The 14254-nt window shown below is 49.0% G+C and overlaps 1 protein-coding gene across 2 annotated transcripts in view; it reads right to left on the minus strand.

The window, feature by feature from the left end:
- Positions 1-282: 282 nt before the first annotated feature.
- ZNF592 (zinc finger protein 592) overlaps positions 283-14254 on the minus strand; it is an 887418-nt gene continuing 873446 nt past the window's right edge. For both annotated transcript variants that reach the window (XM_069624753.1, XM_069624752.1), the window contains one exon: positions 283-2667. In XM_069624753.1, coding sequence (XP_069480854.1) covers positions 2182-2667 — 486 coding nt within the window. In that variant the 3' untranslated portion in view covers positions 283-2181. The remainder of the gene's footprint in view (positions 2668-14254) is intronic.

Raw genomic sequence — 14254 nt, forward strand, 5'->3', positions numbered from 1 at the left:
CTGGGCTAAATAGTGTCCAGGAACCTCCACTTACAAAGTGCTTTGAGGTCCCACTGAAGTTTTAGCGCTACAAAAAATGCATTTGAAATTACAATGCAAAGTCAAACTGGAAAGTACTCATTGTGGGAGGTGACAAGTTGTGACTTTAGAAAGCCTGGAGTGCTAAAATATAAAACTTAAAGGACTGCTCTATTTCCCGCGTATCTGCAGGTAAGTGAGACGAGGTAATCTACTTTTTGTCCATCTTACTTTTTCTTAAAGCAAGATATCATATCCGCTTCACTTGTTGTATGCATTTTATTTGAAATATTCTGAAGTAAACATAATAGCAAGGCCCAGTTGCCATTGCAGATTAAATAGATATCTGATGGCTTAGGGGAACTCCCTGATCACGTCAATCTACTAAAAGCGATTTACACAGGCTACCTGGTAATACATTCCCTAGGCTAGTGTACACAATTATCAAAAAAGTACAAATATTTAGAATTGGTTGTATCAAAACACACTTCAGACTATAGTGAGCATTTTTTTTAAATGCAAGGAGATCAATCGTTTTTTTCTTTTTAAATTATATTTAACCATTGTCATAGTAAACAATACAAGTTGGGTTCTGGCTCAACAGAAAAATAAACAGATGCAATATTACACAGCAAGTAAGCAGAAATGCATAAAGTTTGTACTGCACTTGTATCAGACATTAAAAAGAAAAAAATAGTCAATATGACTACATTTAAATAAAAATCTCCAAAATGAATTTATAAAATTGAGTAATGGTGGGAGATAATATTGAGGGAGCTATACAATTCTTGAATACAGTACAGTGGTCTTGTGATGAGGAAAACACTTTTCTTGTCAGAGGAGCGGGGAAGATCTCGAGTTCCTTTTCTTGCCTGTTAAAGAGTCTGGATAAACGTGGCTGGATAGCGGCAGATATCCATGGAGTGGGAAAGCCGGGACTCCATTAATTATTCACTTTGTACGTTGTCTCAGCATGGAGACCTTGTAACACAATCTTACCACAATATTGATTTCACGTTTCTTTGCAATCTGGGCTAGTTGAATGAAGCACGGTTTACGATTTACTGTGGCATATCTTTTCTTTGCTAATGAACATTGGCAGATTGACGCACATTTCCACTCTTCCGTGTAGCTTTACTGACTTTAATTACACCAGATCAAATATTGCTCATCTGAGAAGTCCTCCGGGATGCATTATTCATTCTGAGTCTTTGAAATAAAGGCTCAATAATTAAAGAGTCCACAGCATATTCAAGATTCTAATCAATAGGTGGGACTTACGTTGCGACTCTGTTACAACAGGGTGCTGATTGAGATGGCAACAGTTATCTTCTATTCATGAAAAAAAGTAAGGAGCAGTTAGAAATTACAGCTGGCATGCACTGGGCGATAATATCACTACACCTTAGTTGTGCTCCATACATACTTTAAGTAGGTGAGAACACACGCAAGGAACTACACAGGTACTTCCACAAGCAGGGTGTGTATGAAGATCAGAACAATGGTAACTATAACTTCAGTCAAGTCCAATGGTTGATAGATAAATTCAATTTCTTACTTCTCCAATAGCTAGGATTGCAAGAATATGCTTGGCAAAACAGAGCAAAGGGTAGACGGAAACAAACTATAAATGAGCAAAATGTATAGAAAAAAAGCAAGGGCTTCAGGGTACTGAGTCCTGGGTAACCACTTAACATTAGGGCTGCTGCTAAGAGTTCAAAACAGGATACTGAATGCAGCGTGCAGGGTCAGTGACGTGATTGCACAGCTGGCAAATCTAATTTTTGTTCACAACACCATTTCTTATAGCAGTCTCTGCAGTTGCAAATATCTCTTTTTTTTCTATTACTTCCCTTTTTCATTTGAATAAATAAAACTCTGCTCTGGCTGTGATTCAGCGTGACACGTGGGGGTGGGCGGCTTCATCCACTGTTGCTTTGGTGGGCGAGTCTGTTTTCCATACAAAAAGATGTTGATGGTAATAGTAAAAGATTTTATACTCGAATGAACGGCGGGGCCTCCATAAATATGAACACAAATGTAAACCAGTACCACTTCGCTCTTTCCTTTACAAGTTACGCATCCCATTTTGCGTAAAAATAGTAAAATCTTTAGTTTTTAAACTATCCCCTGCTCTCCCCGTGAAGAATTATCCCCCCAGGATTATTTTGCTCCTCCATTTTGTTTTGAAGGTAACAAAGTATTGTGAGTCCGAACATGAGCACCGTGCTCTACCTCACTGTCAAAGGTTTGCTCACACATACTGCAAGGCCATTTACCATTTTCGTCTGGGGCAGTATCTGCTTCCGCACTGTGTTCTGTGTGTCCACTGTTCTCCGCGGGCTCCATTTTTTGGCTCTCGTCCTCTTCTGAGTCTTCAGACTCCTTCACTTTGTGAACAATGAAGAGGTGTCTGTTCAGTGAGATCTGGGAGGTGTAGCATAAGCCACAGTGCAAGCACTGGAAGGTTGAATTGTCCGACTTGTGCTGTGGTATGTGTTCCAGGAACTCACACTCCATGCCTGTGGAGAATCCACATTTAGCGCACTTATAATGCAACTTCAGTTTCTTGGCAGGGGGTGCTTCAGAACATTCGAGAGCTTCAGGCTCGCTTGTAGCCTCCTGGGCGAGCCTCTTCGGTGCTTGAACCTTAAGGTAAAGACATTTCATTAACATTTTGAAACTCAAGGCTACCACTTATTTGTACAATTTCATGTTTGTTTATATACACTTGTGATTCTATGCGATTTATCAATCTATAAAAAGGCATTGGAAACATCTGTGACATAGTGAAACAAGTCACAAGGAGGCCTACTGGGGAATGTTGCACAAACATAAACTGATGTTTTACAACACTCAATATGGAACAAGTTACTTACCTGTAACTGTTGTTCTCCAGCATGGGTCTGGCATGGATTCACATGCTCATGAATATTCCCCGTCGTCAGGCTGGGAATCCTCGGTAAAGAAAAAACCAGTATCAGTTTCGTTTCTGATCTGTCTTTCGTAGTAATAACCAATCACTGGTCTCTGCGTCATACTGACAACAGCCAATGACTGCCCTCTACCTAAGCACCGCCTCTGGCAGCCATCTTCAGATTTGGAAGCACGTGAAGTGGCAGTATGACCAAGTGAAGAGCCGCAGAGGGGTAGGCGGGAGGGTTCGCATGTGAATCCATGCCAGACCCATGCTGGAGAACAACAGTTACAGGTAAGTAACTTGTTCCTTCTCCAGCATGGGGTCTGGCATGGATTCACATGCTCATGAATAAAGAATACTTAGCAGTACACACATGCACAACCACGGGAGGTGGCAAAGGCTCAACATTAAGCATTACATCAAACTCAACATTAAGCATCTTACCTCCTCACCAGGCTCACCTCAGGCGAACAGGTTGCGCAGCACTGCTTGGCCGACCCTGGACTCCTCCCTGGAATCCCGATCGACGCAGTAGAACTTTGTGAAGGTGTGCGTCGACCTCCACGTAGCAGCCCTGCATATGTCCAGCAGGGGCACACCAGAAAGGAACGCTGTGGTAGCTGAGCTTGGTCAGCACCACGTTGAGCTCCCACGCCGGGGCCGGAGCCTTCACCGGCGGGAACGATCTGAACAGCCCCTTCATGAACTCTTTCACCAGACGATGAGACCACAAGGACGTCCGCCCCGTGGTTCTGGTGTATCGGGAGATCGCAGCAAGATGAATCTTGATGGACGCGTGTGCCAGACCAGCTTTGGCCAGCGTCAGCAGGTACGGCAGTACTTGGGGGGCCGTAATCCGTAGAGGGTTAATCTTCTGTGCGTGGCACCAGACAGAGAACCTCTTCCATTTGTGTCCGTAGCATTTAAGAGTCGAGGACGCCCTGGCCTTTGCAAGAACCTCTCTGCAATCGGCCGGTATGTCGTATCCTCCAAACTCTAGCGCTGCAGGAGCCAGGCCTGCAAGTTCAGCGACTTCGGGTCGTGGTGGAGGATGGCGCCTCCTTCCCTGGAGAGAAGATCCGCGTCCGCCGGCAGCTTGATCGGCGGGGACGCTGACAAGTCCAGAAGGTCCGGGAACCATATCTGCCTCGGCCACGCAGGTGCGACGAGGATCATCCTGCACCGTGACCTCTTGAGCTGGTTGACGAGCCGGATTAGCAGAGGCAAGGGAGGGAACACGTAGAGGAACAGGCCCTCCCAGGGGAACGAGAAAGCATCGCCCATGCTCCTCGTCTGGGGAAACCTGCTGGCGAACCTCCGGCACTTGGTGTTCGTCGCCGTCGCGAACAGGTCGATCTGGGGTGTGCCCCACCGTCGGAAGAGGCGATCCACCAGATCCTGCCGTAGTTCCCACTCGTGGCACGAGCGCAGCTCCCTGCTGAGTGAGTCGGCAATGGTGTTTTTTATCCCTGCCAGATGAAACGGCACCAGAAAAATCCCTTGGGCAACGGCCCAATGCCACAGGTCCTGCGCCTCCTTGGACAGCGCTGGGGACCTGGTTCCGCCCTGTTTCCTGATGTAAAACATGGTGGTGGTGTTGTCGGTGAAGATCCTCACCACCTTGCCCTTGAGGGACGGAAGGAAGGACCTGAGGGCCCAAAACACTGCACGGAGCTCCAGGACGTTGATATGCAGGGACTTCTCCGTCGGGAGCCAGAGTCCCCTTGCGTGCAGATTTTCGGTGTGCGCTCCCCACCCTTCCAGGGAGGCATCCGTGGTCACAGTCTCCTGGTGGGCTGGGGTCTGGAAGTCCATGCCCGCCGTCAGATGCGCGCGGGTGCCCCACCACCGTATCGCTCGTCGGAAACTCTCGTCGAGCTTGATCCTTTCCTCGAAGCTGCCCGTCGCCTGGATCCAGCGCGCATCCAGGAATTCTTGCAACGGGCGCATCCGGAGCCTGCACATGGGAATGAGGTAGATGCAGGAAGACATCATCCCGAGGAGGGACTTGATGGACCTCACTTTGGCCGCGTCGGCCACCAACATCCGTTGCACCTTGCCCAAGATGGTCCTGGTCCTCTCCTCCGACGGGGAGGCCAGAAGGGACACTGTGTCGAGCCTGGCTCCCAGAAACAGTGCGACTTGCGCGGGCACCAGGTGGGATTTGGCGTAGTTCACGGAGAATCCCAGGTCCGTGAGGAGTTGGACGGTCCTTGCCGTGTGGACCACGGCGAGCTCCCTCGTCTTGGCGCGGATGAGCCAGTCGTCCAGGTAGGGGTAGACGTGAATCCCCTTGCGGCGCAGCTGCGCCGCCACCGGTGCGAGGCACTTGGTGAATACCCTGGGTGCCGACCGTAGTCCGAAGGGAAGGGCTTTGAACTGGTAATGACGCCCTTGGACCACGAATCTGAGGAATTTGCGGTGCCCCTTTAGGATGGGAATGTGGAAGTAGGCATCCTCCAAATCCAACGACGATAGGAAGTCTCCTTCCTCCAGCTGACCCAGGACGTGCTGGAGGGTGACCATCCGGAACTTCTGCGCCTTGATGAACTTGTTCAGACGTCGCAGGTCTAGGATGGGGCGCCATCCTCCCGTCTTCTTCTTCACGAGGAAGTATCTCGAGTAGACTCCGGAGCCCCGAAGCCTCTTTGGGACGAGTTCGATGGCGCCCTTTCTGAGCATCGCCTTTACCTCCAGGAGAAGTTGAGGGACGTGAAGTTCTTTCCTGGCCACGGGGGGGACGCGCGGGCACCTTCTTTGAAACTCGAGCGCGTGGCCCCGGGCCAGGGCGTCCAGCACCCAACGGTCGGTGGAGATGGACTCCCACACGCTGACGAAGCCCGCCAGCCGGCCTCCCACCGGGGTGCTTCGGTGGGGGCCCGAACCCACGGCCGGTTCAATCCTGCTTGGACGCGGCCTTGCCGCCTTGACCTCCTTGGCGACGACGGCGGGGTCCGCTAGACTTGCCTCGTCCTCTGTAGGCCTCTTGCGACGACGAGCGGGCCGCTTGACGGTAGGAAGCGAAACCGCCGCCGGAACCTTTGGAGGCGCCCTTGCCTCCGCCGCTCCGAAAGGGCGTCCGTCGTTGCAGGACTCCAAGGGCCCGGGCCGTCTCAGTATCCGCCTTGATGGCCTGAAGGGAATCGTCCACTGTCTTCCCAAACAGGTTGTTCCCGTCGAAGGGCATGTCCAGGACTCTGGTCTGGACGTCCTGCCGGAAATCCGTAGCTTTGAGCCATCCACGACGTCGAAGGCAAACGCCGTTGCCCAGCTGGCGGAACCCGGTGTCGGCGATGTCCGTCGCCACGGTGATGGCGTGGTCCGAGGCCACCTCACCTTCCTGCAGGATCTCAAGGGCCTCCGCCCTCTTGTCGTCCGGCAGAAAATCCAGCAGGGGAGCTATCTTGTACCAGAGCTCCCTGTCATAGCGGGCCACGATAGCCAAGGCGTTGGCCGCTTTAATCGTCGTCGCTGCCGACGAGATGACTCTACGTCCCATAGCATCCAATTTCTTTCCCTCGACGTCCGGCGGGGAAGTCGATGTGGAGGCCGCACCCCCCCCGCTTTCTTCCTGGCTGCCGCGGAGACGACGGAGTCCGGGGTAGGCTTCGCCCGGAGGCACAGGGGGGCCGTGTCCGGGACCCGGTACTTTTTCTCGTACCGGTCTCTTCTAGCTGGCGTCGTGGAAGGGTTCTTGAGGAGGGAAAGGCCCTCATCCCAAATGTCGTCCAACAGAGGCACTGCGAGGACCGTCTTCCTCTTGGCCTTGCGCCGCTGATAAAGGAAGCCTTCCTTTTTCTTCTCCTCAGGGCAGAGTTGGAAAAGCTCGGAAGCCCTGGAGATCATGGAGTGGAAAGATCCGATCTCGTCGGGCGGAGAAGCCCTGGTGGGAGGCGACGACGGAAAATCCTCGTCGTATGCCTCGTCGTCCGTACCCGTCGCTGCCGTGTCAGTCCCCGTATCATCCCCTCGGGTGGACGGGGAGGAGGGCTGGAAGGGGCGCGACGGTTGAAAAGGAGGTGGTGGATGGATCCTTCTTTTCTTGGTAGGGGGAACACCAGAAGGTCCCGGTTCTGGATCCCCCGACGGGAGAGGTTCCTCCGTCGGTAACGGTAGCCTCGTCCTTATCTCGGAGCATAAGGACTGTATGGCCAACAAAATGGCCGCTGAGTTGTCTTGCAGCGCTGGCAGAGGGGAATCCGACGGGTGAGCAGGGGCCCCGTCGGTATCCTCGACGATGTCGTCGTCGTCACCTGCGTCGGGGTCCATTCCGACGGGCTGGCCTTCTTCCACGCCTAGGCCGTGGCTTAAGACCTCGATCAGCTCCTCTTCTGAGGTTGAGGCCGAATCTCCGACGACGCCCTGCCCCCCCTTCTTCTTCCCCACGGAGGGTTTCACGGGGGTCCTATCGATGGGCACAAAGGAAGACTCCCTCCGAGGAGGCAGGGAGATTCTGGGCCCTGAGGTCGCCACCACTGGTGCAGCCACCACAGGCTGAGCCAGGGCCGCCGCGACCGTTTCGATAGAGGGCTTGGTCGGATGGATCAAGGCCTTCACCACCTTAGGTGCGCTCACCGCCTTATCCTTGAGGGAGGGGGCACTGCCACGCTCCTCCTCTGCCTTAGAGCTCGACCGGGGCCTCTCCAGGAGCTTCGCCGGGTGCTCGGCCTTCCTCTTACCCGACCCAGAGCGTTGGCTCGTGGTTGATGGTGCCGGGGAGGGTGCGCCCTGCCTGGCGCCCGTAGAGCCCGACCGTTCGGCGCTCCCGGTGCCAGCGGACTCGCGGTGCTTGGCCTTTTGTTGGGCCCCCGTCGCCGGTGCGCCCTCAAAGGTCTTAGAAGACCGCTCGGATTTCTTCTTCTTCTCGCCAGACGGGCTCTTACCCTCCAGCCAGTTGGCGAGACGTTGATGGCGGTCCTTCATGGTCCGTTCCGACATGTTGCCGCAAAACGCACAGTCCTTCTCCACGTGCGTCTTGTCCTCATGAAGGCAGTAAAGGCAGAAAGAGTGTTCGTCCTCCTTGAAGACGTTCTGCAGCTGGCATCCAGGGCAGACCCTGAACAGCTTTCCGGGCGTCGAGCTTCCCTTCTCCTGGGCCATCTCCGAGACGGGGCCTGAGAAGCTTCTGGATTCCTCCGAAGTGTAGCTCGACGAAATCTTCACCCTTGAGGGGCACAGATGAATCCGACACGGGTCCCCGTTGATCGGATGTAGGATCGGTGGAGCTTGAGGCTCTTTTGACCGAAAGAATCGAAGTTTTTTGTGAAAAAAGCGCGAAAAATAGCACTAACGCTCGAGAGCAATAGCACGAGGATCCCAACACATGAACGTGCGGTAAAAATCTGAAGATGGCTGCCAGAGGCGGTGCTTAGGTAGAGGGCAGTCATTGGCTGTGGTCAGTATGACGCAGAGACCAGTGATTGGTTATTACTACGAAAGACAGATCAGAAACGAAACTGATACTGGTTTTTTCTTTACCGAGGATTCCCAGCCTGACGACGGGGAATATTCATGAGCATGTGAATCCATGCCAGACCCCATGCTGGAGAAATACAACGAACTCTAGATTAATTTTTGAAAGTCGAATAATTGGGTGCAACCTTTCATATACCATCTTGTCACTTTCACAATCTGTCCCTGTATTTTCAATCCACCTAGATCAACTATGGCCTGACTGCACATATACATGTTTTTACAACTGATTTTGTTTGCAAGCAATCAGGCATACAATTTAAAATATTGATTCAGTCTCAGCTTCTATTGATCAGATTAAGTGGATAGAGGTGGCATAAAGGTAGAGCCCGCCCCACATAGGCTCAGATTTGCCTATAAGGCAATGCCTGACGTGCAAGTGGGTCCTTTTTTGTTGAAAGTGTGCCAGTCTGAGGAGTTTCTTCATCGTACAGCTAGCTCAGATTTGCCTATAAGGCAATGCCTGACGTGCAAGTGGGTCCTTTTTTGGTGAAAGTTTGCCAGTCTGAGGAGTTTCTTCATCGTACAGCTAGTAGTTTTGAATAGTGTTACTGATTTTTTCAAATGCACAACTTGCAGCAAATGTTGCCAAAAAACTCCTAGTTGGGTACTACGGAAACAGTTGGTGACAGAAGAAATATTATAGACCATTTGCACCCTGGAAAAGCAGATTGACCAATCACAATCCACCTTTCCCGGCGGGACTGTGCATTGGCCATACACAGCAAATTGTTTTTTTCTAAAAAAAAAATGGCTGGCGCCTTTAAAATAGAAAAGGGAGTAGGTCCCTTTTTGCAGAGTGGCAGCCATTTTAGAACTTGTTTTCCATGGCTACCATCATCCGAAAAGAGACCCAGTTCCCTTTTATATTTTTATGGCGGCAGGTAATTTTTTTTCTCTGACGGGAGATGGGCTTGCAATGAGCTTCCCGCTGGAAGGAAAACAAAACTATACGCAGCCTGGTAAATCCTGCGCTGCGAATAGCTTTCACGTCGCGGCAGCTGTGTGGACATGGGATTTAATGTCCCCCAGCCCGAGCTGAGGCTCTCGCTTCGCTCGGGTGTACATAGCTCGGGCTGGCACGGCGTTAAATCCAATGTCCACCCTGCCGCCGGGCCGTGAAAGCTACACTGTTTCATTGGTGCCCTAGCCAATTTTATGCCCCAGTCTGACCTATGTCCCACAGATGAGGAAAGCAAAATCTTTTCCTCTAGATTTTCAAAAAAGACCATTAGACTTTAATGCAAGGCTCAATTTTCAGTCTGGCAGTAGTGTTGCTACTGAGATTGGCAGAAGTCACAGAGATTGCCTTTGGGAGCCATTTCTCTACCACAGTCTCGCCAACGCTAACACCCCAAACCGCCACAGCTGGACTGTTCTCATTGGTTCTCGTTCCACACTGGCTCAGTTTATTAATTGTTAATGTTGTACATAACGTTGGCATTTCTATATGTTTTGTGTTATTCTTAAAAGAGATTGCCTAAAGGAAAAATTGTTAACCCACTAACATGTCAAAACCTGTGGCAAATGATGCTGCAAGGCGACAGGAGGAAGTTGGCTGCCTTGACAAAACGGTTTTCCGGGATTTTTCAACAAGTACTGACTGCAGCCTGTTCTATTTTCAATTCTTGCCAGGCTTTTTTTTTTAATACTTAAAGCAGCACATGTTTAGGTTTTTAGAGTGCTCTCTTGCAGACCCAGTCAGTGGGCCTCATTCCGAATTTGGAGGTAACCACGCCGTTATATGCGGCATGGCTGCCTCCAAAATCGTTCCGACTCCGCCCTGGTGAATGGAGTAATTACCGGTCTATTCCAAGGTTGGAGGGACCGGTAATTCCCCATTCACCAGGGCCCTTCCCCATTCCCATTTGAGCCCCCCATATGGCTCAATGGGAATGGGGAAGGCGCTAATAACGGTACCGTAAATTACGGTACTTTATTAGCACTAAAGTCCCTTTGCGGGTCCCGTCCTTCACGCCTGCTAAAAGCAGGCTAAAAGCAGGCGTGAAGGACGGGACCCGCAAAGTTAACTCGTAGTAGGGCGGTAAGGGTTTAACGGCACCGGTCTCATTACCGGTTACCATTAACCCTTACCGCCCTACTCGGAATGAGGCCAATAGAAATCTCCCAGGGAAGCCAATGCTCAAGCATACATTCAGGCTGATTGGTCCACGCATTTCAGCATTTTTCCCTGGCTTGCTTGAGGATGTTACACAGTACATCCTCAAGTGGTAACAATGCCTTCGTTGAGAGCAAACAAAGAGGGTGGTAGAAGCAGGTAATTACGTACAAATGGGTGGACAGCCTCAACCCACTTCTTTCAGAGGGAGACGGCCATACCCTCAGAACTACCTCCCTCCAAGATTAGCGAGTCTCCGAGTTTTCCTGCTATTTCTCGGTCTCAAAGAAGAGCACAGAAACTCAGATTCCAGCACCGGGACTTGCAGCCTTTGCTTGTGATGCCTTTGTGGCAGGGATCAGCAGGTGTCTGCCATTGACAGGTTACAGGCCTGGACAAGTCCTTCCTCCACGTGTATGTGCTAAATTCAACACAGACCCTTATGGGCGTTGCACATACTTGATGCTTCTTTGTGAGCATGAGAGCAGGAGAGCAGGTAAATGAGAGGCCTTTGTAAGTGTTAATGCTTGGGTGATAAAGAAATGAATGGTGCATTTGCTGAAAACGCACAAGTGATCCAATTTAGCTAATCTGTGACTTATTTGGAGACAATTTAACTGAGTCATGCAAAAACCTATTAAATTGTCTCCCTTTTCAATGAAGTGTGATCATTTGACAAATGCAAAATGCACTTGCTTTTTTTGTGGAACTTTTTATACACATCATTTATTAATAACTATCAGCATGCATGTAAACAATGACTACAAGCCCACTCTTTTGTGTGCGTCTACCAAAGTAATTTCTTGTAGTACTTAAATTCATAATTTCCTTTACAATCACAATCTACATATGCAAAAGAATTGACTTTCTCTATGTGTGCAGTTTCATACATCTTTACCCATGTGATTCTTCGTATCTGTGTACGGAATTCTTAGTGATTATCGCTTCATATTAAAGGTACACTGTAACGTGAATGTGGCTGTGGTGCATCTTATGCATTTTGGAAAATGTTAACCATTTTTACACACGTGATTCCTCTTCGTAATTGTATTCTGATTTGCGCTTCATAGCACGGGGACACTGAAGTAAACGTGGTGTTCTTGAAGTCGACTCCTCTTTGTAATTTGATTCTGATTTGCACTCGATAGTGAGGGGACATTTTGAAGTGGACATGGTTGTTTTCTGTCTGAATCCTCTTCGTAAATGGATTTGGAACGATATAGATGAAGGTCTGTCCTTTCACAACTTCATACCTCCCGTTTGGCTAGTGCTTTAAAAAAAGAAATGGTTTGCACTGACATCAAGTGGATGATACGGTTCACATATGTTACAAACATGAGGAAAACCAAAGCAGCCAATTTTGAGTACTGAGAGTCTGAAATTCCAACTTCCCAATGGCGATACCCAATCGAAGGAAGTAACACATGCACTTATTACAACTTTCTATAGCGTGTGAGCCAGTTTATTGATCTACATTACATTTGGCATAGTCGCTAGGATCTGGCTTCCCATATTTTGAGAAAATGTATTGCTGGGTCCAAAAGTTTTAGCAGACATTGTTTTCCATGTAACCATTTGACAAACAATGCAACCTTAATATAGAGACGCGACTATGACATTACATATCAAGGCTGTCAGGTTATACTGCAACGATGATCCCTAATTAAGGTGAAACTAGGTCTCAGCCACACTGAGAACTGTATGTTTTGGGTTGATGAAGCTATGTATAAAATACCACTGCAATGTAACTCAAAGAGAATTTCTGGAGCTAAAGGCTTGCATTGGACACATTTTAATACCCTAAATGCTTTATGTGGCTCTGAACTGGAGGTGAAGGTGCAGTCATGGCTGCAGGGTGGCATTGTGGCATGTGTAACTTAGCTCAAATGGCTTAGTCTTATATATATTAAAGGCTGACGATCGGTGTCCTACATTTAAGATAAAACCAATTTGCGATGACTTTTACCAAAATTCCATTGCCAATAACTCCACTCGCTGGACCGATCTGGCTGACATCTTTACAAAATGTCGGCACCGGCTTCTCCAAACTGGAAATTCTGGGGCAAGTTCGTACACAAAATTAGGTTTAAATTAAAAGCGGTTTTTCAGTCTATTCCCATTCATTTTCACAGAGGGAAAAATGTATATACGTTGAAGCAAGGCAGAGAGAAAACCACAGAAAGGATTTGCCCAAATATGTAACAAGTTGGGCACAAAGCAGATGTAGAGAATCCTGCAATCTTTTTAAGGTGGACTACATGTCCCAGAATACCTGTGACGAAGAAGAGGGCTGAGGAGGCAGGAAAGAGCCAAAGACAGTCAGGCATAATAACGTGTGGCAAGGTCAGGCAAATAACCCTAAGGGGCTGTACCTGAAGCTAATTAACCCACTTGAGGAGCATAAAAGGCTGCAGATAGAAGGAGCAGTAGAAAGAAGCTGGAGCAGCAGTTGTAAGGGTGGCAGTAGCAGAAGCAGAAGAAGTAGAGCACGATGCTGGCAGTTCACAAGGAAGTGTGATAAAAAAAGGGACACCAGAGCAGGGGAGGAGCAGATTTCACCTGCAGGCTCTGAGTTGGTCTTGTGCTCACAAACCCTGTTTGGCTGTGGCAGCATTGGAAGAGACTGGAAACAGGCAGTCTTTCCATGTGCGCCTAATTGCTGTGAATGGAGAGCTGACGTTGTACATCCACCCAACGCTTGTGTGCAGAAGCAAGTCGACAGAAGCTGGAGAGTGGAAGACTCTCCTTTGGTGAGGCCGGATTGGAGACACCAGTGCAGCAGAGGAGTATGGATTCCAAGAGTACCTGTAGCAGTAGCAGTAGAAGAAACGAAGCTGAGAAGCAGAGGCAGCCTGCAGTCGCTGTGATTGTAGAGTCAGAAAAAGGAGGCTCCATACTTCAAATCATCAGGAATACCTTGCTGGTAACTGTAACCAGCTTATTTTATACCCGCGCGCACATAAAGGCGAGTAAAAGTTGTTCGGGGAAGTGGGAAGTCATTCTAACAGAGGAATTGTATCACAAGCGTATATTAACAAAGCTGAAGTACTCACGTGCAGAGAAAGCATCTCTTTTCCCCATTGTCAGGATGTAATTGGTTGCCGAGCTGTCGAGTGTCTCTTGTTAAAGAAGAGAACGTTGCCGGTAAACCTAATAAAGCCGAACTTGACTTTCCCACAATATTAAAAGTGTATTTAACTTCAGAAAAGATTGTGCATGCAACACTGCTTCCCGATGTCTTGGAAGTTTAACGTTGACTAAAAGGCGGGAACGCTTATCCTTTTGAAGTGGAATTTCAACATTAGAACGAAATCGCGTACGCCGAATTTCGTTTCCAATAAGAAACTTGCTACTCGTAATATACCCAACATTACTGTAGAAGTTGCTGAAGCTGAATGAAGAACAAGTTTTAGCCAAGCCACTAGACCAAACCCTGCTAAAGTGAAACCAGCTCATTTAAGAACTAAAGATCACAACTTTAAAGTCACCGAAGCTGCTGTAAACCCCAAGTCCTCTGATAAAAGGTGACAAGGTTGTCCAAGGCTGAAAGAGTGGGACTGCAGCCTAGGGGCAACTATTGGAGTCAAAATACATATGAAGCTGGGGAAGAGAGCTGGATACCTGTTAAAAGAAACTTAATGAAATCTGTAGAGCTGAAGCTGTTAAAGTCGAGAAGAAACAGTCTGGAAGCTAAAGACAGATTTTCTGGTAGCTGCAAGACAAAA

This window comes from Ambystoma mexicanum, chromosome 11 (assembly GCF_040938575.1).
Source record: "Ambystoma mexicanum isolate Mex_15411 chromosome 11, UKY_AmexF1_1, whole genome shotgun sequence".
Lineage (NCBI taxonomy): Eukaryota > Metazoa > Chordata > Amphibia > Caudata > Ambystomatidae > Ambystoma > Ambystoma mexicanum.